Source organism: Citrus sinensis, chromosome 4 (assembly GCF_022201045.2).
Source record: "Citrus sinensis cultivar Valencia sweet orange chromosome 4, DVS_A1.0, whole genome shotgun sequence".
NCBI classification, from domain to species: domain Eukaryota; kingdom Viridiplantae; phylum Streptophyta; class Magnoliopsida; order Sapindales; family Rutaceae; genus Citrus; species Citrus sinensis.
This window is the reverse complement of record NC_068559.1, coordinates 4,027,729-4,054,901: the sequence shown is the minus strand read 5'-3', so window position 1 is coordinate 4,054,901 and position 27,173 is coordinate 4,027,729. Positions and strand designations below refer to the sequence as shown.

Sequence of the window (27,173 nt, the reverse complement as noted above, 5' to 3'; positions counted from 1 at the left end):
TTTGGTGGGATATAGGACGGAAAGGATCAAAGACTAGGACATAGCTAGATAGGGTTTTGACATAAATAAGATTGCAATATCAAAAAAATGTCCCCAAAAAAAAAGTTGGCATAAATTCATAGGTAAAAGCACTTTGTAACAAGTCTTCACACTAGCTTTGTCATTAAAGTAAGGAGTAAATTTGAATGTTTTCATGCACGAATTACAGAACTTGGTGGGTGTAAGTAAATTACTAAATTTTGATAAAAGCCTTATTACGCGGGGTAATTTGTCTCTAATCGAGCTAAGTGGGTGTCTTGATTTGTTTGTTGACAAGATTTTTGGGGCAAATTGGATTTTTGATTGATTTGACGACACCCGTGGACGTTTTCATAATTGAGATTATAATTTTGTTAACTCTCTGTGGGGGTCAGCACCACCAACTCCTTGATGCTTCCCAAATAATTTTTCTTTTCTCAGAGTTTTGGTTGTATTGATAAATAAAATCAAAATTGAGAGTCCACGGACTTTCATTCGAGGCAATTTAGACGAAGTTCAACTCAAAAATCTACTACCATAAAAGAAATGTTTACTCCCACATAAAAATAAAAACATATTCCCACAAATGCATTTCACACCGGAAGAGTTCAAACTCTCAATTTTACTAATGTAGTAAACTACTTAACGTTTGCTATTATTTATTTCTTTTTTACAATGTTTGGATAGGAACAAAAAGGCTTTACTCAACCAAAGAGCTCCTAATTTTTTTTATCTTATTATTAAACCCAGATCATCACAAATGCAAAACGCATTCACGGCCAACTAAATTATTACACCGACGGGCTATCCTTTTGATGCTACGATTGACACCATTCGAGTGGTCATTGGCTTCTAGATGGGCTAAGACCGAGTGTTTTTGTGTCACCATCAACTGGATACAAAATATTTTCGATCCCGATTAATTTCGTATTTATCATTTATTGATTATTATTAGATCACTGGTCTTCATCTAAAAGACTAGTGCTCCACACGAGAACCACAATATATATATATATATATATTGCTGGCGTATGAAGAATAATGAAATGAGAAAGAGATATCGCATTAAGTTGCCCTAAAAAGGTAGCCAAAGACAAAGCATGCGCATATTCCGTGAAGAATTTTCAAACCCTAGCAACCCATGCATCATTCTTCAACATCCATTACCGACCTCTATAAATTATATCATTTCCTTATTCATATACTGAGTCGATAAGAGATAAACTGTGCATGTTAACACACACAACACCCAAATAAAGAAAGAATGTGTAATTTTCTAATAAGAGATGAGTTAAATTAGAAGGTAAATATATATATATATATATATATATATATAGTATATTTAATTTTATAGTATATCAGAGTGTATATTTTTGTTATTTTTAGGGGATCTCTTATTTTAATAAAATATGAGATATTAAAATTTTGTGTAGGCGTCTGCATACGAGCACCATTGTATATGTATAAGGGATCTCGAATTCTAATTTATGCTATTTGATTCAAATCTAATGAATTCAATGACTTATTTTTTTTCAATTTTAAAATCTGCATAGTAGAACCCACCGTGTGCTGATTTTAAGAACAATTGGATCCAATAATTTCAATTGCGATCCCTAATTAGGTCCTAACTCATGTATATATTATCCACTAACCACAAGGACCACAACCACTCCTTTTGATATTAAAAATGATTTACAAAAAAGTTCAACAATTTTCTTGCTTTAAGCAATCATAAGACCATGACTATTTTCAAATCACCTAGAGATTAGAGGACCCCCAATCCAGAGTAATAACTTGGGTATTGGGTTCACACAAATTAAATAACGTAAATTAAAAATACATCAATCCCACATATCCTCGTAACCAATACACGGTCAGTTCCTTCAACTACTACACTTCCTAAAATTAAACCCAAAAAAAAGAAAAGGAAAAAGGGGGAAAAAGAAAAAGAAAAAAACACTATACTTTTCTCTGGTTTTTGATCAAAAGATATTAGCCCCAGCACGAACCCTTACATGAAGATGAAAATAAACAATATAATAACAGTTTGTTCCCCCCAACCCTAAAAATATTTTCATTTTTTAAAATGAAAAGGGTCACTCCAGATTTGTTGCATAAGTTTGACCTTGAAAAAGCTGAGAGGTAACACTAGCTTTTGCTTGGTTACTTATCAGAGGCAAAAGGCAAAGTGGACGCCACAATGCCTGTCCTCTACCAGGCAAAATATCCCACTCAGATCTTCCTTTCTCACGCATATTTAGTTTTTACACTATTCGTCTTTTTCACTCAATTCTCGGAGCTCCTCTTCCTTTCTTTGCCTATATTCATTCATTCACTTCCAAAAAGTAAAAGCTGCTGCCATCGCACTTCACCTTTTCTTCTTCATTTCTTTTCTTTCTTTCTTTTTTCTTCTTTTAAATATATTTTTTTCACCCTGCAAAATTCATAATCAGAAACAGGGGACTTAATAATGAATAATAATATCAAATACAGACATGAAATATATGCTGATGATTTTGAACACATGCTGGCCCACAAAAATAAGATTGGAATGTAGTACGAGCAAGGGGTTGCTTTTTTGCTTGTCTGTTTAAAAGAGAATTCAAGAAAGGGACAATCTCCTTCTCCTCTACCTTAAGCAAGAATTAAAGAATAAGACACCAATGAGACGCATGGAGGAATCACAAGCTAAGTGTAAATAAAATATTTTAATTAAGCACCCAATTAAAATAAGCCAAACTTTTAATCTTTGAAGGAACAATATGAAGTAAAGAAGTACAGAGAACAAGAAGAAACAAGGACACCTGCCTAAATCATGATGGATACGTTTTAAGGACCTGAAAGAGAAATTTATGTGTCGATTTGTTATTACATTAATGCCCTTCTTCACCTGATGGTCTCAAGTTCAAAGGTCCAACCAGATATGATAATAGAAAAACATTATTCGGGACCATGGAGATGCCTTTTGGCCACCCTTAAATGATTTGATTCTGTATTGAATGACCAAAACACCCTTTTGAGGGGAGGGTCTCATGAATTAGTGTCGGTAAACCGACAACCTTGGGGGCAATCTTCCCCACAAGAACTATTTCGCGAATTGCCTTATTGTTTTTTGTTACTTAACAACAGCAGCAGCAACCGCAAGGTGTTGCAAGGTTTCATCTCTTGAATAGAAAAATGAAAAGACAAGGCGAGCCCACGATGGGTCACCATAACACTAACTGACAATTCTAATACCTGCTTGTGAGTCGTGATTATACAAAGTCGTCAAAATTGGGCAGAAAGAAAAGTTTAGTTTGACAATAGCAAGGTTTACACAAGTGGAATGCATTCTGGATATACCAAAATGAAGAATGAAAGATCAAATATGCATGTTATTTATGTGCTCATTTCCTTTTTTAGGTGAAATTTATTTCAATTGATAGAGACATTTCGTAGTTGAAAAAATGAATTTGGATTTCCAAGAAGGATGAGAAAAATCAAGTCTTCAAGAATTTTAGTACTTAAAAAATGAAAAATATCCTTTAAAGGACTCCATCTCATGGTCATACGGAAGGGTCTACATTTTAATTATTTCCACTCAATTAGGGTCCACTATGATGCTTTCTTTAGATAAAATGGATGCATGAAAATGTATAGTAACAATTGAATACCTTTTCTAATTAAGTCTATAAGGACTTGGAAGTGGCCTGCTTGAAAGCAACAGTGGGAGCTATTCTGCAACTTCTCCTCTCATGCTCAAGCACCAGTTCATTGGCAAACCAATCGAGTTTCTCGAAATTGCTTTGCTCTGCAATCCTTTTACCTCCAAAGAGCACCGACTCAACATTTTTCTGCTTCAACATTTCCTCAGCTGCCCCTATCAGCATTTTTACATTGCCGGGACTAGGGTCTACATCAACATTGTGTCCGCACCAGCCTAAACTGGACCCAGTTGCCTGAGGTACCAAAATTAATAGCAAATCAGCATAATGCTTGCATATTTCAAGCAAACTGACTTTAATGCAAAATTGTTCCACAATAAAATGCTTATGCACATTACAACAAACTGAAAATAAGAGGTGATATATATATATATATATATATATGGACTCAAAGCTACCAAAATTCAGCAGTTGTGATCAATCATTAGGTCTAATTACAGCCACGTTTTCAACCACTTAGCCAAACCAAATTCAGTGGACCACTAGAATAGATACTTAAACAAGTTTTGGTCTACAACCTCTTATTAGTGCTCTACTTTTTCCTTTTTCCACTTTACTCCACTATCAAAATGGTAAAAACTGTAACAGAAAGAGCAAATTTTGCCGCAGAAAGGCATGCAAATTGCAGCATTATCTACAATCTTAATAATTCTTTTGGGTCATTTTACCATTTTGTATCCCAAATTCAAGTGGCCAGAACCTAGACCCAAATTGAAACAAACTTCTCCTTTCCTTTCTATAATATAAACATTGGATGCCCAACATTAGGATAGCACAAGAATAGCAAACTCAGCGACCTTATTCTGGTACATTGACAGCACACAAAAGTAATAGATCAGAAGAGGCCTTAATAATAAAAGCTAACCATAATTACGGAAGCATATTTTCAAATCAATATAGGAAGATCAAATGATCAATCATGACTGAATTTTATGACCGCTCATTGCACTCTCCCTACTCCTAACAAATCCAAAATCGCCCAACTATCCAGCTAATCTCACCCACTTGAATGGCACAATATCCCCACAAAAAATATCTTTTAAATTATTTTGTTCAACATTTCGGAACATGGTTCATGCTCTAAGAAAATTTTAGCCAAAAGAATATATCCCATTATCAATCCTATTTCTTGGGTAACGTGGGTTTCAGTTTCTGGCGTAAAGAAATAGTCTGAAAGAAAATTTTCTTGAAAAAAAAAACTGCCAATTTACAGCTGAATTGAAAGCTAACCCAATGAATTTTCACAGACAATTCAGCAACTCTGGGTCTGGTTACGAAAGTGACTGACACCTTGACCGAAAAGACATTAACCCATTAAGAACAGAACATGCTAAAGTGCACGGGTGTTAACTTTGGTCAGCTGAAACAAGTAAACAAAACCACAGCACCACCTAAGTTCTCGAGCCAGCTAACCAAACACAGAAAATAAAAAATCCATCGTTTGACAGCAAAAGCAGCGCGCCACCATAAACCCAAAGAACAAGAAACAGGTCCCCATTGCTCTGATTGGCTTTGGCTGCTGCTGCTATTACTGTGCATACGTTTACAGGCAAGGCAACTGAGGCCACAAAATGACCCCATTATACGAGGCCTTATAAAACATGCGCCGCCTATTCAATGCCCATCACCCCCCAACATATCATCTCCTTCCCCCCAAGCTAAGACAAGTGCCATTAACCCCACCAGCCTGGCTCCTATTGTCTCTTCCACTAATGTTAAACCAAAAATCGATTCTCCTATTAGCTGTAAACTCTTAACGCTGAAATTGAAAAGATCGATCATTTTATAATTTTATTAATTGTGAAATAAACTGGTTGCTTAAAAGACTATAATAAAAAAAAACACAAGAATCAGAAACGTTTTTGATATGGGACCATTACACATACCTGAATGCGAACATAATTACTGCTTTTAGACTGACCAAACGCTAAGGCCACGGCCTGGTCCACCAACTCGGCCGAGCCGTCACCAGAAATCCGAGCCATGGGTCGAGCCCAATCTTTGACCCGCCAATTCTTGACCTGGTCATAGTCATAGCTAGCTTCTAGTAGCTGCCCGGTCCCCAACGACAGCACCAACAAGTCCTCGACTCCTCGCACGAATGGAAACTCTTGCTTGTTGTGCAGCACGTGCGTGATTGCTGCAGCCGTCGGGTTGCTCATGGCCAACCCACCATCAACCGCCACGCACCGGGTCTGACCGTCCACCGACCGCATTAAGACTGGGTCGAACAAACCTGGTTCGGATGACGTGGCGCGACAAACTTCCCAAAGCCTAAAATCAAAACTCTCCGTTTCAAGCGCGTCCGCTCTGGAAAACAAAAACGGCGCCGCGCTTGACAGATCGTAACACGGAATCAGCACTGGTTTTAACGTGTCTCTTAACGTCAAGCTGCGGCCTTTCTCGGTGAACATCTCTTTCACGGCCTTCTCCAGACCCCCAGAGGCAGCACCGGTGGAACCGGAGCCCGAACCGCCCTTGAAAATTCGTTTCAGAAAACTCCCCGAACTTGAAGCCGACAACGGCCGGTAAAACCTCTTGCCTTGGTCAGCAAGAAACCGCCACGTGTCATCTGCCTTGAAAATCGGGCGGTCTTGACCTTTGGTGGCGAAAATCATGGCCGTAAAGACACCGCCGACGCCAGTGCCAGCCGCCACGTCGAAATAATCGGCTATTCTGGCGTTCGGATTACCGGACTTGGACTTAAGTGCGTGTTCGAGATAAGCTAAGGCTTTACCAGAGAGAATCCCACGCATGCCGCCGCCGCCGTCTATGCTGAGTATACAAATTTTGCCACGCTGGTTCTTGATAGACGACACGCCGTTCTCCGCCTCGGGTTTGGGTTCCATTGTCGTCTGAGGGATCTGTTTGGGAATCCAAAGCTTCTGATCATCGTAGCCGAACAAGAACTTGCTTTCCAAGATTGAAAAGATTTCGTAGCTTAGCTTATCCGTGTCGATACTTGGTTCTTGCATTTCCGAAGATTGATTACAGGCCATTCTTTCTTTTTCTTTTTCTTTTTTTCTTTCTTTTCCCTTTACTTCAAGATTCCTCCTCAGTAATAACTTGATAAAAAAAATTTCAATTTCATTCCATTACTCTAAACCTCGGAATTGACGCAAAGCAAAAACAATAACTGTATCTTTCACTGACGTTGAAGTAATATATATATACACCAGAAAAAGAAGAGAAAGAAAGAAAGAAAAGACTTTTTGTTCAATCAATTATCAATTCAAACTTCAACTTTCTCTGTGTCTCTTTCTTCTCTTTTAGCAGAGACCACGCCAAAGCTAAGAGCTATGGTTGAGCTAAACGTGGGCTATGTCAGTAAATATACACGTAAGTGAGAAGATTAAATCCAACCAACCAGACCAGGCAGCTTGCACTCAAAAACAAAAAAACTCGATGATAATAATACAAAAGCCAAAACAAGAACCAGAGAAAGGAGGCAAAGAACACAGCAGTTGTTTTGCAGAGCATGTCTGTATTTATATACGTTTTTTTATTTTATTATATTTTTTTCTTCTTTTTTTTTTCCTGAAGAATTATGAAATTCATCCCCGCAAATTTACTATTTCTTTCATATTAGTCCTTATCAATTAACCGTTTTACATGTTTGACCGGTATTAATTTTTTAAAATTTTTCTGTAAGAGACATCCGTCTGTTCGGTTTTGCTGACAGAGTTAAATGACGTGGACAAATTCTGGATAACTGATAATTTTGTAGAGATGTTTAATTTCTTGTAAATTTTAAAGGACGAATTTCGATAATTTATCTGAATAAATCCGACCGTTTTTGGGTTTGAAGCTGTGATTTTATTTTTTAATCGTTGCCCAATACGTGACCGACGGTTGTTTAATCTTCCTCGATCTCATGGCCCATACTGTTTGTCCAGTATTGGTCCGTGATCAACGGTCCGGTTCCAATATATAAAAAAAAAATTAAAAATTAAAAAACGAAACATTACTTTTGTTTATATTTTTTAATTTTTCTCCCGCGCTTGTGGTTGCGCGTGGACCCCGTTGCAATTTTCCGTCGGCAAGATGACTGGAGACGCACTAATTTTGCTAGTTTTCGCTAATTTCCTGTGCAAATTTTTGTTCATGATTTTTATTTTTTATTGATTTAGAAAAAGAAAATAGTTAAATCGTGGGGTCAACTTTACATAGATGCAAAATGTGGACGTGCTGAGGGCATAAGTGCGGTCAAATCTGATGTCAGTTCACAAAACAGACTTTTTCTTTCTTTGGCTGAGTAGTTTTTTTTTTTTTCTTTTTTCATAATTGCACAATTACAAATCACCCGAGCAACTTTTTGTGTCAGCGTCCGTTTCTAAAAATACGGCATCCCAGAGTATCAGCACTACTAAATAATAAGAAATTCAATTAAAATAATAAAAATTTTCGATTCGACAATGTTTAGATTGTGGTATATTAAAAGAATTTTCTTTTATAAGATTTAATTTTTTATGTGAAGAGTCACGTTAATGATAAATGTTTCACAATATTCTTTAAATAATATTTTAGGTAATTATTTACCAATTATTTGTTGTTTTTTTTTTAAATACACGTTTTTTTTTTCTTCAATTTCACCTAAAGTAATATTGTCTTTTTTTTTTCTCAATTTCACCTAAAGTAGTATTTTTTTACACCCGTTCACTTCTGTATAGGTACTATTAAGAGAACTAACGAAACATTGGACAAATAATTATTTTGCCATCCAAATAAAAAATTATAATTTTGCCCTAAATAAATGTTCAAAAAAAATTCATGCTGGATGGTTGATTCATCAGGTAGAACCTCCATTGATAGTTGATTTTCAAACTCAAATTCAGTTTCACTAAAGCCAAATTGAGCAAATTTAGTATAAGTAATACAACTTGAAATCGGTCAGTGTTAAGTGATCAAATTCTTCAATTACATTTGGTAACCAACCATTTTGAACTATTTGTAACTCTGAAACTGGGAAAAAAAAAATATGCGCCAATCCAATGGAAGCTGTCGTACGACTCGTCAACGCCTCCTCTCACTAAATCGCCATTTCTTCACGAAAACAACAACAAACCATTTTCTCAAATTCTCCAGAAACGACATCGTGGTGTGCTTCATCATCCATCACTGCAAACCTCATTAACAAACTATTTAATCACTCTCATTCTCAACTCCTAACAAATCATTTCAACCTATTTCGTTCCGATCCAAGTGATGCTGGATTCACATGACACCATCCTCCCAGTAACAACATTATCAACAGAGAAATGGCAGTGGTCTCAGCTAGCTTTTGTTGACCGATTTCTACTGACCTTGATGTAGGTCTTGATTGTCAAAGGAAGCTGCCGACAAAGACGGAAGAAATCGCATGGATAAAGCTCAGTTTGATACAGCTTTTTAAGTAGAACTTATTTAAATAGAATTTTTATAAATAGAATTTTTATTAAAAAAAACTTTAGTTGTTTGGTTTTCAATAAGAGTTTTTATTAAAAATTTATAAAATTACTTTAATAGGCAAACTTTTTAAAGTTATGTTATAAAAAGAATAAAAGAATATTGTTAAATTACCCTCATTTTTAAATGCACTTTTATTCATATTTATTATAAATTAATTTAATCACATAGATTGAGATAAGAATAAAAAATAAATACTAAAAATAATTTAAAAACTAATAAGAATTATTTTCTTATAATTTTTTATTTTAAAGTATTTTTTATGATAAATACAAGTTTTATATTCCCGAGATCAATAATGAGTAAATTACCCATTTACCCTTATTTCTCTTTAGATTTTTTATGTTTGGGGAATTGATGAATATTATGAAAATAAAAGGATAATGGTATATATTGATTTCAATATGAAGGAAACTAACAATCTCCGCTTTTTCACTCTTCTATTTACTATATAGATAAGCAAATAATCATTTAAAAAGTAAAATTAAAAGAGTCTTTTGATAATATTCTTAAATAGTATAATGTTATAAAATTATTTTAGCTAAATTATATTTAAACTCTCTATTTAAGTTTTTTTTTTAATGTGAAGCTCTCACTTCCAAGTGGATTTTTACTTTTTAGTCTTTTTATGTTTTTGTCAGAAATTTAAATGGGTCTGAATATAAATATCTTAATGATATGTTTTTTTTTTAATATCTAAATACAAGTGCTATCTTATTTGTTTTTATAAATAAAAAAAACTTAAACATAGTTATTTGATATTTATGTCTTTTAAATCAAAACACAAAAAAAATAAAGAGAATAGGTTTTATATTTTAAGAAATGTGTATATTTAACAGAGATACTTTTGGAATATAATATTTACTTCTCATTTAAACATTTTTCCAATTTAGACAAAAAAAATCATAAAAAATTATTTTTTTTCATTCAACTGCAAATCCTTAAAAATTAGACATAAGTTAAAAAATTTAATAAATAAAAATTTAAAGAAATATGAAATTAATTAAATTTTAAACTTTACATATTTAACATATCAGTACTTAGTAGTATATAAGATATATATGAGGGCATTAATATTGTATTGATATAAAATTTTCACAGACAAGGAACTATAGCTTATTCTAGGTAGTAGGTACGTACATATTCCCGAACTATGCAGTTAAAAAAGGGTCTTACTCAAGCCATTCTCGAAAGATATGCTTCCGGTTTTTCTTTATTTTATTTGGAAATGGTAATATGAAGGCAGAAAACGGGTAAACGAAATGGATAAGAGAATAAAAGAGATTGTTGTTGACACATAAATCGAGGAGCTTTGACTACAATCACCCAGAGTAAGAGCAAATGCTCAAAACTAAATGGACCGTTGTCCCTGTAATTTTTAGGAAGCAGTAAGAAACAAAACCAAGTCTCCAACAACAACAACATTGTTGAAATTTCTGTTCTCGGTTTGAGCAAGACTAGTCATGACGTCAGGTCCTCTTCAATGATCTGTTTCTTTCCATTCCGGATCTTCTTAGATTCATGAAGAAAAATTTTATTGACATTGTCAAATATTCCTCAACAGTACACGTTTTAGCTTGTATTTGTTCTTCCATTTTCTGCCTAAGTTTTGTTCCAACAATAAACGTCAGAGTTGATGCCCATATTGTCGTCGTTTTATATTTATATGTATATGTATGTATGTGTGTGTGTGTGTGTGTGTATTATGACATATCATATATAATCTTTAAGCGTCTTGCAGTTCGATTAGTGGTTTGAGATGTGGTGTTTGGCTGCATCGAGATCTCAGTTTCAATTCTACTGTTTGTTATCTCATGGGTCAAATTATGTTTTCATTTATTTTAATTTAAAAAATAGTAATATATATATATAGAAAGAGAAAGGTGGCAGGATAACTCTATCATAAAATACATGTATAGTTTTATATGATATATGTTCCAATCCAAAATCCTAACTTTTGTTAAAATTCGCTATTATACTATTAAGTCATATAATTTAATAATTTTTTTCAAATTTTAATAAAATCCAAAATCCTTAAATAAAACAACACACACACACACATATATATATAATCTTAGCTTATTATCCAAAGAGAAAAAATTGATCTTGAATTGATTGAAAGAGCCCTAGAAGAACGGCACTTATCATCTTAGCTCCATTCATTTGGTGGCATCTCGTTGATAAAGGGATAAGCCCGCTCCACGATGTCAACAAGTAATCAAATTTGTGTCCTTAAACCTATCTCTAAGATAAATTTCCATCATTTCCGAATTTACAAAAATACTTGTGGGACAAATTTCACCATACCCCCATCATTTATTGAAAATTACCCCAAAGATATATAAATCTACATCTTGTCCCTGCACCGTTAGTTTTTCCATTTATTCGAACAGTTGACAATATTTGACTGACCAATGATGAATGGATATATTTGTCCCTTAGTCACCGATGAATGTATATATTTGTCCCTTGCAAAAAATGTGATGTCGGTGTGAAAAAGAAAAGTGCCCTTAAATTATATGTAATATTTCTGTTTTAAAAGTTCTAGTATGGTTATTACATAAGAAAGATATCAAGCTAGATCCATAATATTCGTAAGAACCAGTTTTTGTTTCTCTTGAATTTTGCTTGATGATACATAAGCAAATATGGACGTTGAAATTGAAAAAAAGGATAGCTCGGTTGATTTGTCTTCTTTGTAATGTAAGTAGAGGTCAATGGTCTAATTTGAAGGGAACATATTTACTTTGAGGGTGGGTGCATAGGAAGTCAGAGGCGGATCTATCTCATGATCAGTGGGACTTTAAGTCCCGGTTAGAGGAAATAATTTTGAAATAATAAAGAGAAAATTACTTTAGTTATTAGTTAGTTTTCGTCAAATATATTCAAATAGTCCCGTTAAACTCATAAAAATAATTCCATAAACTCTGAAGGTTTAAAAAACTTTCAATGGTCCAGAAATATGTAAGTAAGGAAAATTATCACTCGTATTCTTAAATTATCTCGTTATTAAACATATTACAACACTTCCAATTTATATTATTTGTCCATCCAAAATTAATAAAATGTATCTGGCATGCACTAAATTGTTAGTTGACTAATGTGATAATGTTAGAGAAGTAATCTGATCTTTTAATATAAAAAAATCTTTAATTATTAAATTTCAATCCTTCATTAAAATTACTAGCTCTTTGATTCGTGCGCCCTTCTCCTCTAAATCTTCATTCTCTCACAATTCAAATATCCAATCATTCAGTTCTATATTAAAATCAAATGTGAATGAGGTACAAGCATAGAATATAAAACGATAGTTGTTGGTCGGGTTTTGTTAAGGCAGATCCGACCACTAAAGTTAGCAGCTTTGAGGGTTGTTTGTGCAGCAGCTTATGACAGTGGTTAAGGATAGTTGTTGGCCGGGTTTTGTTGGACAACATTTAGGGATTGTAACAGTAATGACCATCGATGATGGTGAGGGCTGTAGACGATAGATATTAGGGTGGTGGCTACTAGGATTGGGTTGTTTTAGCAGTAACTGAGCGGCTAGTTCACACAGAGGCTAACATGCTTTGGTCAGTGGAGGATGACGAGTCTGATAGTGGTGTTGACTAGCTAAATGGCGTGGTGGGTGGCTATAATGGCAGTAGTTGTCGTGTAATTGTGTCTTTTTTACCTGAATTTGAGTTTCAAGAACAAAATCATCAATTTGCTACAATTTTGTTAACATCTAAATGACAACTAATGATTTAGTGGATGATAAATATATTTTGTCAACTTTGGGTAAACGAATGATATAAACAAAAAGTATTGTAATATGTTTGATAACAAGACCATTTAAGGTATACGTGTGATAATTTTCCTTTAAATAAAAAAGATCAAATGTACATGTTCCTTCTATCTAGTTGAGCTTTTTCTTCCTTAGTTCTTGAAAATCTTCAAATATTAGACTTGAGCACGTACTTGTAAGGCACTTCGACGCTTTGTCAATATTTATTTTTGTAGTGTTTTATGAATTTGAGATTTAGATTCTTCGTCGTTAATCTTTTTACTTCATTTTACACTATTGAATTTATTAACTATTTTTGTCTATGTCTAAATTGTTGCGACTTGATTTTATTAGTAATCATGTACCACTTACTAATAATGTCCTTAATTGGAATCATATCGTTTTACGGCTTAATATAAGTTGTCATATGATTTTTATATTATCACATGTTTTCTTCTGTTAAATGTAGACTCGAAGTAATGTAAAAACATTTCATCATTTATTTTCACTATATTTTCAAGACACGTGCAAGGTGTAACTGGTTATATCTTTTTGGCACTTACAAACCCGTAAACCCATAAAATTTAAACTTTAATTTTAAGAATTATATAAAAGTTCACACTTTAATTAAAAAATCATAAGCCCACAATAATCAATATGGGTGATTTTATTATTATTTAATTTAGCCCTATTAAATTTATTAAAATAACCTTTAAAGACTCATTATAAAATTTTAATTTACACAACTTTTTGTTATGTAATTTAGCCTCTAACAAATCATTTTTCTAGATCCACCACTATGCTAACTTAACTTCTAGATCAGCCAATGTGCTAACTTAAAAAAGAGTTAAAAGGTATAATAATTGGACTAGAACTAATAAAATGATGGATAAAGAAAGAAATCTAAGGAAACATATTTAAGAATTTAACACAAAATAATTTGGAGAGTGTTAAGAAATCTCTCTCTCTCTCTCTCTCTCTTTTCCCCTAAAGAAATCTTGTTCTTCAATAAAGGAAACCAATAATAAATAATTCAATAAATAAAATCTCAAGTACTTTTCCATAATTTATCAACAAGAAAACAAACCACAATTTAGATAGGCAAATAACAATAATCAAACTTACCATAATTCAAGTATCAACGAAGCAGATAATGCAGGTTGCCTAAATTGTCTACGCGGGGCCTTGCATCTGTTGAGCATGTTCACACAAGGCCTCTTAGACTAGCTCGTGTGGCCATGCATGGTTGCCTAATCTACATGCATTTATCTATAAGTGCGGGGGCCCTCTTTTTTTTTTTTATGTGGACATATTGTTAAGCCATGTAGTTTAACAGTAATAATGTGTTTGCACTTGAGAATGATTATGTATTTAGTCCTTTTCCGGCGTGAGTATCTTTCTTTGTTAAAGTAGAAATGCACACTAAAATACAAAAAAAAAAAAAGATTTCAATACATTAGAAATGTGTTTTTTTTTTCTTGTTAATGCATTTTAATTTTGTTGAAATGAGGATATTCTCACTAGAGAATGACTCTCTCTCTCTCTCTCTCCCCCCTCACTTTAGCAAAGTAAGAATATCACTAAAATACAAAAATGCGTAAGTTTCTTTATTTTTTTACTGGTATCCTCACTTTAATAAAATGAGGATGTCCTCACTAGAAAATAATTATATATATATATATATATATATATATATTGAATTTATTGAAGTCTAAGAAAGCTATTAAACCAAACAATTTAATAGTTTTCCTGGACTTTAATAAATAAAGTCTTAAATTCTGGACGAGATCAGCATTAGTATATATAATTATTCTTTACTGATAATATCCTTACTTTGATAAAGTAAGAATTACACACACACATATAAAAGAGAGGGATTACAAATTGTTAGGAAAATAACATAAAAATAGTTATTTTAAGGCCAAGTTTGAGCTAGATTTATATCGAGAAAATATGATTGCGTATATGATTAGGAATCTTCTCCATTAGCTATTCATAAGAAATCATAAAATACTTAAATTGATGCTGAAAATAATGAAAAATTAAATCTCAAAAAGCACCCATTAGTCCCCACTTCCCCAAATGAAAAGATTAAATGTGATTTTACTATTTTCTTTTATTGCGCTAGAATTGAATATGAATTAAGTCTGTAAAGGACAATAGCAATATCAATATTTGATATGATCATAACAACAAGATATTAAAGTGCTGTTAAATGATGGATTTGGTTGATTTTCAAGGAAAATTCCCACTTAATATTACAAGTGATTGAAGACAAATAAATGCATTTATTACAGATTTTATTTCAAGTATTCAATTCAATAGTTAATGCTTAATTTTTCTATATAAAAAATGCCCTACACAAATTCTATAAATTGGGTTCTAATTTCATTTACAAAACACTCTAAATCTAGGTGATATTTTTTTCTTCACTCTCAAACAAGTTCTCTGTAGCTTTAGACTTCAGTGTGATAGTGTTAAAACATTAATAAAAGTTCACTAGGATAGTGAGGTTGTACTACGAAGGGTATTCGAATTTGTTGCACCTTAAGATATATTGATATAACCTAGTCATCATTAAGATAGTGGAGAATCTGTTTTTAAGGAAACTGTACTTTATACGCCTTAGGTTTAATTATTTATTTTATCATTACATATTACTGTAATTTATAATGTATTAATGCTATTTCAATTTTATTATTATATACTTGTAACAAGTGTGTAAGTGACTTACAAGTAAGTTTAAGTACTTTAGAAAAGTTCTGCTACAAAAGCTATACATTATCTAAGGAGCCTAGATTCTAGGTGAAAACTTTTTGACATTTTCTGTCATTCTTAAGAATCTAACTGGTGTATTTTTATATATGACTTGGATTGTCTTACATCACTTGCTAATATACAATTTTTATTGTAATTAATTAAAAAAATTAATTTTTTAAGTTAACAATTTGAAAGTATAATTTTCCCCTTCATGGAGTCAAACGATGGAAACGAATAATGTGGTGCAATGAAGACTTACAATAAATTTAGGAGGAAATTGAAATTTGTCAATAAATGACAAGGACGGTGTGAAATTAAGTAATTTTCTCCCCACTTGCTCTACTGCTCTTAAGCATGATGCTAATGATGAGAAAGTTTACTATTTACCCTTGATTTCTCCAAATTTAATAATTTGTTCTCGGTCTACAAATTTTCTTTCTTTTTTTTTAAAAAAATTTAAGTAGTTGTTAACTAATGCTTGTCGCCTTGCAAGTAACATCCGATGCAACAAAAGTAGGCCCTTTACTTAAATCACAACTAAAAATTTTATGGAAAATACTCTGAAAGAAATACTTTAATTTATGCACAATTTATTTGGTGGTCACAGTTATTGGGGAAGATTCATCTGGAATGATCAATTAATGCACTAATTGTGGGGGTGAAGCTTAAAGCACTAATTGTGGGGGGGAAGCGAACCTTATGATTAGAAATAATACCTTGCCAAATCACAAAGCAAGCAAAGATCTGTTCAGGGGTGAAAGTGAGAAATTAGCTTCAAGTTTTCTTTCCTTAAACCTTTTGACACAAAAAATTCCATCTTGGAATCCAATGTCAGGCTATATATGTAAATGCAATATGCTACGTCTTCTTTTAGAGCACCATGGTATGAAAATTACAATGTCCTTGTTATTTATGTATGCAATGCACGTGTGAAGAGTTGTGATATGTTTTGTCATTTTGTAAGGCAGAGTCAGTGAATGGGGTTGAAACCGTCTGTGGCTGTGAAGAGTGAGAGACACAGCATTGAAGTTGAAGAAGACAGACAGACACCAAAGCAATGTCATTTTAAGCCAAAGTAAAGCCCTGCTCGATGCTTGCTGTTTGCTGTTACTTACCGCTTTATTTTCATTTTCATTTTCTTTTTTTTTTTTAAAGAAAAAATTATATATTTTTTTAAATGAAAAAAAGAAAAAAGAAAATGGCCTGATGTTGTTTGTCGCAATGTCCCTCCATAACTCAGAAGTCATTGTCGCATTTATCTCTTAAAAGTGTTAACCCATAACCTTATTTAATCTCTATCTCCTCATGTCACCCTCTCCCCCAGCTACATCGCTAGCGAGTAGTGACTTGTGAAAACCACACTTACATTGTGTTTTTTTTTAAAAAAAAATTTCTTTCACCTTTTTTTTCCGTTTCGGTGGCATATGGTTTTTGCCTTTGGTGCTATCCGACATTTTGTGCGTCAATCAACTGAAAGGTACTCATCAGCTTTGTTAGCAGAAGGAAACAGAACAAGGCAAAATGGAGCTCGAAAAGTCTCTGGATATGGGCCTACTCTCGGCTTGAAGGATGTTGATGTTACTTGAAGCCCGTTTACTTGTTGGGCCAATTTTCATTTGCGAGTCAAAGTTCCCAACATAATTTTCAGCATGGGACAACATGTACTAGCAGATTCGAATCAGAATTTAATGTCTTCCACAATCAAATTAGTTCAAATTTCATCGTGTTTGTTGACAGCCCGAGTCGGAGTTTTCATGGGAACCCAAAGATCTCCCCCTCTAAAAAATATAGGTTGGGTAGATATCTTCCCAAAAAAATTAGTAAGAACAGATTTTCGAACTATTCTCGATATATATTTAAATGTCAATAGACCTCATATTGTAATATTTATAGATTACAACTGTTGATGTCGAAATCTGGTTGAGTTGGTTAGTGACTCGATCCTAGATAAGGATGACAATGGGCACCGCCTATTTGCTATTACCAAACCCAAACCCCCACAAAATTTAAATTATCAAATCCACCCGTAGCGGATTTTTATTTTTTTAAGAAAACCCACCCGCTATAGGTTTTGACGATTACCAAATCTGAAATGGTATCCAACGGATTTTTTGGCAAGTTTGTACATTTAAAATCACAAATGATCAGTATATAAATTTACAATAATAACCTCAAATTCCACATAATATACTCAAATTTAAATTTAACCAATGTAAATGAAAAATTAAAATTTCAACATCAATCCAACAAAAATTCTCAAATTGAATTATAATACACAAATCCTTTTAAAAAACCCACAAACTAATATCTAAAAATAACAATTAAAAAAAACTACAAACTAGTATCTAAAAATAACAATTATATTTCATATTATCATTCAACACAAGCTCCAAGAGAAGATATTCATTTCATTCACCATCAGTAGTACCCATCCAACATGATGCCTACAATAATTATTAACATTAATATTCTCCAAAGAATAATACTTTTCAAATATTAATTCGAAGAAAAAAAATATAATAATGAAATAATTCATGCATTAAATTAAAGAAAAATAGATCATACAAAAACATTTGGCACTTTACACAATTGCATTATTTTCTTTATATATATTTTAATTTAAATTAAATTACAAATATTAAAAAAAATTGCGGGTCTAGTGGATATCCATGCGAGTATCCATCGGATATTGGGTTAATACTAAACCCACCCACATCCAAGTGCGGGTTTCAATTTGTAATACCAAACTCGCCCGCAACCTGCAAAATTATCAGCAACAGGCGAGTTTTGACGGGCGGGTTTGCGGGCGCAATTGCCATCCCTAATCCTAGATCCCTGCATCAATATTAAATTTATTTGGTGGTGAAACGGCTTGCTAATCATCAAGAATGCCTTGTGATCGCCAGTTGATAATCTAAGAATACCCCCCCCCCCCCATTGCTTTGGTTTTTTCAGGATTTTTATAAGCATCCAGAATTATCACACCATCTTCAATGCGTTGGCGTTACTGGGTTGAATGCATCGCTTGAATAATGTGTTAGTGCGCCTGTTATTATTGAGCTGCAATTATAGCAACTGGGTGTGCGTGGACGTTATGCCAGACTTTTTGGAAGGAACTCGTCAGTTGAATTTAATTGGGGTCTTTGGACAGATTATGGTCTCCTCAAACCCATCTGCTTGAGATTATAAGAATTACCTCCTGGTGAAGAAGGCTTGCTCAAGGTCACCAGAATTACCTCATGGTCGAGGTGGTCTGCTCAAGGTGGTCTCAAAATTACCACCTGGTGGACTACTTAAGGTGGTTTCAAAATTACCACCTGGTGGAGGTGTTATGCTTGAGGCCATCAAAATTAGTATATGGTTGAGGTGGTCTGCGAAACTATTTCTCATTTTTACTTGGAGGAGATCGTGATTACCCTATTTAATTCCCCAAACAGTAACCATTTTTTTTTTTAAATCATCATTTTGTAAACGTTGAACACTTCCCAAGTTATATCACAATCAGATGGACCTGCAAGATTAATGTGGAGCAAATTCAACTTGGTTAAAAATGGTGACAAATTAATTCAATTTAACCCAGACTAGCTAGCTTCTAGTGATTACTGAAAAAATCGTGTGTGGTCCAAATTTTTCCTTAGTTTTTTTCTTCTTCTTTATAGTAGAATCTTTATAGTATAAGACTGACCAATTATGTTCTTCCAGAATCTATTTCCAAGATATTTGGGAAGCTTGCATTTACAGTCCATTCGTTTCTATATCTCCTGCTCTCATGGATTTACACTTACACTGCAGTCCTTCTTCCTCCTTGCATACAAGAGCTCACAGACAATTAAAGAACACTCGATCATGCAACACAAGTCATCAAAAGAGATTGATAATTTGCTTGAAATTAAGATTGTATGATCTAACTCTCTGCTTCTGTTGTGAATTTCATTGTTGTAACTATCAGTTTCTATCCTTGTGCCTGCAGCCAATGGAGGCAAGAGCAGAAGTTATCGATCACTCGAAAACCATCTTACTTGAACAAGGCAAAGAAAGGCCTTATACAAATGGAAGAAGAGACTATAAAGAATGATCAGGAAAAAGGCACGATAGCTGGTGCAGTAGCTCTTATTATTGGTACTAGTATTGGTTCAGGGATTCCTGCTCTTCCACAGAAAGCTTCTCCTGCTGTAAAACGTTCTACCACCATCTCTGTTTGTCTCATCTCTTGATGCTTAGTTGTGCTTAATTCTGTTTTACGCTGCAGGGAATCTTTCCAAGTTCAATATCATTGATAGTATGCTGGGGTTTTCTTCTAATTGAAGCACTTATACTCATTGAAATCAATGTGAGTTTGCGGCGTGGGAAGAGGAAAGGAGAAGAAGAAAATGAATTCGAGGTTATTTCTATAAGGACTATGGCTCAAGAGACACTGGGGGACTGGGGTGGAACTTTAGCCACTGTTTTTTATGTTTTCTTGGGTTACACTTCCATGATTGCCTACTGTTCCAAGTCTGGTGAGATCCTTTACCATTTGCTCAATATCCCAGAATCGGTTTCAGGATTCTTGTTCACTACAGTCTTCACCTTGCTCATCTCAATTGGCGGGACTCGAGCAACTGATCAGTTCAACCAATGGCTCACTGCTTCTATGATAGGTAGCATATAGTACTAGATCTTGATGCCTAAGTAGTACTGTGATGAATGGTTGCATAGCTTTCCAAGTGCTTAAAAGATTTTCTGATTGATGAAAGAATGGCCATTCTTATATAATGTTCTTAGTGGCAACATATTAATTCTAAGAAATTGATGCATTATGCATAGGTTTGTTGGTAGCGATTGAGGTGATAGCAGTTGTGGTTGGAGGGTGGTCAGGATTAGATGGAAGTGGGAATTGGGGAAAAGTTCCAGCTACAATTCCTGTGATAATCTTCTCTCTGGTATATCATGATCTAGCACCAGGTAAAGATGGCTGTTCATTTAATAACTCTACTTCATGTTTCGAGCAATGGAATTGAGTCAAATGATGTCCCCTGGTTTATGTTTTTAGTTGATTCTTTTTGGCAGTTCTTTGTGCTTACTTGGGTGGTGACCTTCCACGCTTAAGGGCGTCAGTTTTGCTCGGTAGCCTTATTCCATTGCTGTCATTGCTTGTTTGGGATGCAATTTCACTTGGCCTCTCAGCTCAGGCTGACCAAGTTATTGATCCTGTTGAATTGCTGATGAGGTATAAGTTGATAACCATTAACAGATTCGCTTAGTGAAATGCATTAGTTTTTTATGAGTAGCCAGCTGAGCTGCAAAAACAAAAATAAACAACCCAAGCTGGTCAGTGGATAAGAACACTTTTATATTAGACCTTCAATTCTGGGTTACTGCATGCTGCAATCTTTTGTAAAATATTAAATATTATATTCTCATATATGGAAAATGTTAAACCCAAGACAGGCAAATAGATTAGCAAAAGCCACCATGTTCATATCGAAACCCACATGGAAGAATTAAGCACTGAAAGAAGCCTTCTTATTAAGCAGTGTCTTGCCAAAAAGGCACGACCTTACTTGAACAGGATCTGTTCTATAGGCTCGTACCTCTGTGTCCTTGAGTTCTAAGGAGACAGGATATCAAGTCTGGTGGATGAATCATGACCGTGTGATCAGAGCGTGAGTAACGGCCGTCACCGACCCTTGGGTTGTTGAGGCTGTAGAGGATCGTTCTCAGCTGGGTTACCGGCTGGGGTGGTCACTCGGTTGTCTGACAGACTTCTAAATCCCATTTTGCCGGCTCTGAATTTAGTTTTTAATTTGATCTCAAGACTGCTGTCAGAATGAATTTCATGCTTGTTTGTACTCATTTGCCTATTCTTTTTCTGGTTTATATTTTGTGCTAAATTTGATATCAAAGTTACGTTCAGGGTGAGATGGAGCGGTGTTTCAGTAATGGTGGAGGCATTTTCGCTTATGGCGGTAGGAACTTCACTAATAGGCACTCTCTTGGGCTTCTCAGAATTCTTCAAGGAGCAGCTTAAAAGCTTGTCATGGAACTCTTCCCCTACAAAAACGTCTAAGGTAGGTTTGAGTCTATTTTCCAATTAAGTTTCAGTTCCTCTTACATTTTGTTCCAAACCATTAATACCTTTGCATAAAAGGAATCAACAGAGTTCTTCGGGCTGAGGAACTGGTGGGGAAGAAATAAGATCAGCTTCACTGCAATGGCAATGGTTGTTACCCCGTCCCTCTTCATCTCGACAACAGTACCCGATGCATTCTCCGCTGCCACAGATATTGCTGTAAGTTTAAGCATACATCAGGTAATGAAAACTTAACAATATTTCAAAGTCACCCTGTTGACACATTAATGCAGGGGGGCTACTGTATGACAATGCTATATGGAGTTCTACCGCCAGCTATGGCGTGGGCAGTGCACAATCAAGAATCCAAAGATTCTGATAGAAATGAGTTATCGAGAGCAAGACCCGTAGTTTTCGCTGTTGGAATATTTGCCTGTGGTATTGTGGTGGAGCAAGTCTTGCTGGATTTTTCTGCATTTCACCTTTAGAAACAATTAACCAAAGTGTTATTACTCATTGCATGTTTTCTGATATCAAATTGTAAATTCATTTATGTTTTTCTGTGAGTTCAATAATAATCTTCAAAGCTCAAACTTCTCTCGTCTTTGAACTTAGCTGGAAAAAAATGCCAATCTGAAGCATTACGATCTGGGATGGACCGATAGAATCATCATCAAGGAATTGAGCTGGATAAGTAGGTCAAACTCGAATTACAATGAATTTGTTGAATTGCTCTTTAGGGAAAAATAATTTTGATGTTTTTAACATAAAAATAAATACGAAATCTAATACGTTGAAAGTGTTTAATTTCTTTCAGACCTGAAAATGAAGTTTACATTATCTGGATTAAGGTGCCTAAAACTTTGAAAGATTAATGCCATTTTGTTGCATTGGAATTTTTTAAAAGCTTCTTAGAAGTTGGAAAAATGGGGGAACTCAATGAGTTGGAAGCAGTCTCTGACAGTTATATGTTTGTTTGGGTGAGGTTATGGCAGAGTACTTAGCCAGTTAGCTGCAGAAAGAAGAAAAAACAACTAATAGTGGTGAGTGTTAAAGAAACGTTTTGTATGAGGATTAAGGGAAAACGACAACATTTCTGAGCAAGAAAAGCATGTTTCTTTTTGCTCCTTTATCCCACATTGGAAAATTAAGTAATGGAAGAAGGATACTTATTAAGCATGCACGGCCAAGCAGCCACGACCTTACTTGAACAGGATCTGTTCTATAGGCTCGTACCTCTGTGTCCTTGAGTTCTAAGGAGACAGGATATCAAGTCTGGTGGATGAGTCATGACCGTGTGATCAGGGCGTGAGTAACGGCTATCAGTGACCCCTTGGGTTGCTGAGGCTGCAGAGGATCGTTCTCGGCTGGGCTCCTCTGGCTGGGGTGGTCACACGGTTGTCTGACAGACTTCTAATCTCTTTTAGCAGATTCTGATTATGAATTTTTTTTCCATTTTTTTCTGCCCTAGATTTTCTTCCGTGGCTGCTATGCTGTGGCAATTCTAACAAAGATACAACTAAATATGCTGCATTTGGAGCAGCAAAGTTATGTAAAAAGAACGTTAACAAAGAATATCTTGAAATCAAAACTCGAAAAATGAAAATGATAACATGTGTAAGTATTTTGACACCGTCTAAACTCTGAAGTGATTTCAGATAATATTTTTCTCAGGAGAAAAGCAGTGAATTCAGTTAAGTTCATCAACGAATTATCTAACTTGGAGTTGTATTGCTAACAATTGTTTCTATTCTAACAAAGAAGTACGAAGTGCAGATCCTTCTGTTGTCAATTGTCAAGGGTATTAAACCTAATGAATAAAACTGGAAAAATCACAAAAATTCAAACAAAGTGGATGGCAATGAGGTGTATCAGATCCCACATCGAAAGCGAGAGAGCTGGCGGTAAGTAGCTCCCCCTTACAAAATGAAATGCTTCTCCCCCGTTTAAACTCACGGAGCCGTGCGGTGAGCACAGAGCGAACTATTCTTTCGCCTTTTACTAAAGAATACCGTGTGCTCGCCGCTGAGAGCGGCATACGCCTATTTTTGGAGGGATGTTTCTTCGGAATTGCCCCCATCAAAACTAACTGAAAACATTTGGGATGCTGGGATGGTTTGCTAAGTTTCAAGTTTAAAAGAAAGATTTTTTTAAAGAAAAAAATTATGGCACAGTTTAGTAACTACAGTTTGACTCCAAGACTTTTACAGATCTAACTTTTTTTGTTACCTCTGGAACAATGGAAGAAAGGCCAACAATGATTGCTTTGGCAAAAGAACTCAAGCAAATATATCAATCACTAATGTAGAGTCGTTGGGTTGGATTGATGAGCTGAATGGCGGGTTCAGTTTTCTTCTTCTCAAATTCTGAACTTACATATGTCGCGAATATGAATGAGAATTTCCAATAATTCGAACTGTTTATTTTATTTATGTTGAGGCAGAAATTTGATGAAATTTTTTCCTTAAGTATAATAATTAATGGACTAAAGAATTGCTCAATGCATGTTTTCCGATATCAAACTGTAAAGTCATTTTGTTTATGCCATTATCGAATTCTAAATTTAACTTTGTGATCTCAATTTTTTGTTGGTTCTCTTCAAAGGTAAGGTTTTTGCCAAAATTTTCCTGCTGTCGGTTTCTGCTGTGGCTGCGAAGTTGGTGTGGGGTATTACATGTTTGTACTCTTTGCCTGCTTCTCACTATGATGCAACCTATTTAGTACATGCTGCAGTTTCAAAAGTTAGATGCATTTGTTTAGGTAGAATAGAGGAAAACAGAGTTAACAATATCTAATGTCTTTGTCACCAAAACTTTGGAAATGAATGCCTTCGCAATGTGTTTTAGAAACATTTTGACACTGTTAAAAGCCATTTTTAGCTATATGCTGCATTTTCAATGAATGATCGATCGAACTTGGAGTTCTTGGTAGCTAGTTATTGTAATTACACTAGTAAAGAAGTAAATAAATCCTCCCTGTGTCAATGATATTAATTAAGTCTAACGTATAGAGTTGGAAAGAGCACAAAAATTTTGAAAAGAAAATGACCGGAAAAAGGCAAGGTGAATCCCACATCGAAAGCGAGTGAGCTAGCAGTAATCACCTCCCACACACAAAATGAGACGCTCCTTCTATTTCTTGCTTCACGGAGCCGTGCGGTGAGCACAGAGCGAACTATTCTTTCGCCTTTTACTAAAGAATACCGTGTGCTCGCCGCTTTAAAGCGGCATACGCCTATTTTTGGAGGGGTGTTTCTCTGGAAATGCCCCCATCAAATCTTTGTGCAATCTTTTTTAATTTTTGTAGGAGATGGTTACAGGCTCATTTGACTGTCTTTTGAAGCATCACAAATTGGCCTATCCATGTTAGGATCTTAACCATTGTTGTAGCTCATCAATGTGCTGCCGTGGCTCGCATTCGAAACACATGAGTAAATTAGTCCTTACCTCTTGTTTGCAGAAATGCTCTAGTTTAAACACTGTAAAGAAGTCCCATGCAAAAATTTTTGTTTGTGGACTCCAAAATGACAATAATATACTAAACCAAATAGCTATTTTTTATGTTCAATTCAAGAAGTTAGATACTGCAAGGCTTGTTTTTGAATATATATCAAACCCATCCAGCTATCTTTGGAATATTTTGATTAGAGAATATGCCACTCAAGGCAACTTCAGGCAATCTTTGGCTCTGTATGCCAAAATGATGCAAAATGGTTTCAAGCCTGACAAGTTTGCCTTCCCTTTCGCGCTAAAATCATGCGCAGGCTTGGCTAACTTGCAGATAGGCAAGTTAGTTCACCAGCATTTGGTGTGTTGTGGTTGTGATTACGATGTTTTTGTTAATGCTGCTTTAGTAAATATGTATGCAAAATGTGGCAATGTCGAGGATGCACGTGTTGTGTTTGATAAAATGTCTGTGAGGGACTTGGTTTCGTGGACTTCGATGATTTCTGGGTATGCCCAGAATGGATATAATAGTGAAACATTGAGTTTTTTTTATTTGATGCGTGATTTAGGAGTAAAGCCAAATAGGGTCAGCGTCTTGAGTGCACTTTTGGCATGTGGCAATCTTGGGGCTTCAAGGAAAGGTGAGTGGTTTCACAGTTATGTGATTCACACTGGTTTTGAGTCTGATGTTCTGGTTGCAACTGCTGTAATGGATATGTATGCCAAGTGTGGTAGTTTGGATTTGGCGCATAAATTATTTGATCAAACAGAAGGGAAAGACGTTGTTTGTTGGAGTGCAATGATCGCTAGCTATGGATTTCACGGACAAGGAAGGACGGCAATTGATCTCTTCGATAACATGGTAAAAGCTGGGGTGGGGCCAAATGATATAACATTTACTTGTATTCTATCAGCCTGTAGTCACTCTGGGTTATTGGAAGAGGGCAAGAGGTATTTTGAAGCGATGAAGGGGTTTGGAATTGTACCAAAACTCAACAACTACTCATGTATGGTAGATCTTCTTGGCCGCGCTGGACAAGTTTCTGAAGCAGAGAAACTTATAGAGAATATGCCAATGGAACCTGATGCAAGTCTATGGGGATCTTTGCTTGGTGCATGCAGAATTTATGGTAATTTAGATTTGGCAGAGAAAATTGCTGATCGTATTTTTCAGCTGGACCCCTTTAATTCAGGCTACCATGTATTACTATCAAATATCTATGCTGCTAAATCTAGATGGAAAGAAGTAGAAAAGGTGAGGTTGATGATGGGTAGAAGAGGAGCTACTAAAGAGCAGGGTTTTAGTTTAATCGAGTTTAACAATGTAGTTTATAAGTTTGGGGTAGGAGACAGGTCTCATTCTGAATCTGAGAAGATTTATTCTGCACTTCAAGAATTATCTGCTCCGATGAAACAATTAGGTTATATTCCTATGACAGATTTTGTGCTTCATGATATTGAAGAGGAGGCAAAAGAAGAAGCACTTTCTTACCACAGTGAGAGGCTGGCCATTGCTTTTGGTCTCATCAAAACTGCTCCAGGTACTACCATTCGCATCACCAAGAATCTCAGGATATGTGGAGATTGTCACAATGCAATTAAGTTGATTTCAAAGATTGAGAATCGGCTCATTGTTGTAAGGGACATGCATCGGTTTCACCATTTTAAGGATGGTGTTTGTTCTTGTGGGGATTATTGGTGACTCTACATGTTTTAGTTTATGACTTCAGATACAGCGTACAGGCCTTCGTACTGACAGACAGTTTCTGTACTTCACTCAGGTCATCAAAGAAATTTTTTTTTAATAATTAAATGGCCTTTAAAATTACTCTCCTAGATTGGTGTCTCTACCCGTTCCCGTAGATCTATAGCAATTTGTTGTTTAAAATAAAGAAAATGGTATTTTGGATTTTTTTTTTAAAAGGAGAGAAATGAAAGAAGAAAAAACCATCATGTGCTCTAAGGTTACCAAGGTAGAGATCACC

The 27,173-nt window shown here is 34.9% G+C and overlaps 4 protein-coding genes and 4 non-coding genes across 9 annotated transcripts; 7 read left to right on the top strand and 1 right to left on the bottom strand.

The window, feature by feature from the left end:
• Positions 1-1,676: 1,676 nt before the first annotated feature.
• LOC102627870 (patatin-like protein 6) lies at positions 1,677-7,232 on the bottom strand. 2 transcript variants are annotated; one of them, XM_006485799.3, is made up of 3 exons: positions 5,609-7,227; positions 3,672-3,956; positions 1,677-2,452 (listed from the first exon to the last, which is right to left on the bottom strand). In XM_006485799.3, exons 1-2 carry the CDS (start codon positions 6,719-6,721, stop codon positions 3,687-3,689), a joined length of 1,383 nt encoding a protein of 460 aa, XP_006485862.1. In that variant the 5' UTR covers positions 6,722-7,227; the 3' UTR covers positions 1,677-2,452; positions 3,672-3,686. The 2 variants fall into 2 exon arrangements, with proteins under 2 accessions (XP_006485862.1, XP_024956778.1); XM_025101010.2 differs by lacking the exons at positions 1,677-2,452; positions 3,672-3,956 and adding an exon at positions 4,032-5,481 and having other exon boundaries at positions 5,609-7,232.
• A 12,052-nt stretch (positions 7,233-19,284) lies between these two features.
• Positions 19,285-23,166, top strand: LOC102628165 (uncharacterized). The gene is made up of 9 exons (XM_052439097.1): positions 19,285-19,303; positions 19,393-19,587; positions 19,661-19,862; positions 19,940-20,330; positions 20,497-20,634; positions 20,740-20,899; positions 21,587-21,740; positions 21,821-21,961; positions 22,036-23,166. The coding sequence occupies exons 2-9, from the start codon at positions 19,460-19,462 to the stop codon at positions 22,228-22,230; spliced, it is 1,509 nt and encodes a 502-aa protein (XP_052295057.1). The 5' UTR covers positions 19,285-19,303; positions 19,393-19,459; the 3' UTR covers positions 22,231-23,166.
• On the top strand, positions 21,224-21,436 carry LOC112499105 (small nucleolar RNA U3). Its single transcript, XR_003066631.1, has one exon. It is a non-coding gene; the product is annotated as a small nucleolar RNA U3 (small nucleolar RNA).
• LOC112499106 (small nucleolar RNA U3) lies at positions 22,939-23,154 on the top strand. The gene has a single exon (XR_003066632.1). It is a non-coding gene; the product is annotated as a small nucleolar RNA U3 (small nucleolar RNA).
• Positions 23,167-23,700: 534 nt separating the features above from the next.
• On the top strand, positions 23,701-23,817 carry LOC112499070 (U5 spliceosomal RNA). Its single transcript, XR_003066597.1, has one exon. It is a non-coding gene; the product is annotated as a U5 spliceosomal RNA (small nuclear RNA).
• A 1,073-nt stretch (positions 23,818-24,890) lies between these two features.
• On the top strand, positions 24,891-25,009 carry LOC112499059 (U5 spliceosomal RNA). Its single transcript, XR_003066586.1, has one exon. It is a non-coding gene; the product is annotated as a U5 spliceosomal RNA (small nuclear RNA).
• A 159-nt stretch (positions 25,010-25,168) lies between these two features.
• LOC102628458 (pentatricopeptide repeat-containing protein At2g20540-like) lies at positions 25,169-26,438 on the top strand. Its single transcript, XM_052439353.1, has 2 exons — positions 25,169-26,318; positions 26,425-26,438. Exons 1-2 carry the CDS (start codon positions 25,169-25,171, stop codon positions 26,436-26,438), a joined length of 1,164 nt encoding a protein of 387 aa, XP_052295313.1.
• Positions 26,439-26,455: 17 nt separating this feature from the next.
• LOC127901765 (pentatricopeptide repeat-containing protein DWY1, chloroplastic-like) lies at positions 26,456-26,890 on the top strand. Its single transcript, XM_052439352.1, has one exon. The coding sequence runs from the start codon at positions 26,456-26,458 to the stop codon at positions 26,888-26,890; it is 435 nt and encodes a 144-aa protein (XP_052295312.1).
• The last annotated feature ends 283 nt before the right edge of the window (positions 26,891-27,173 follow it).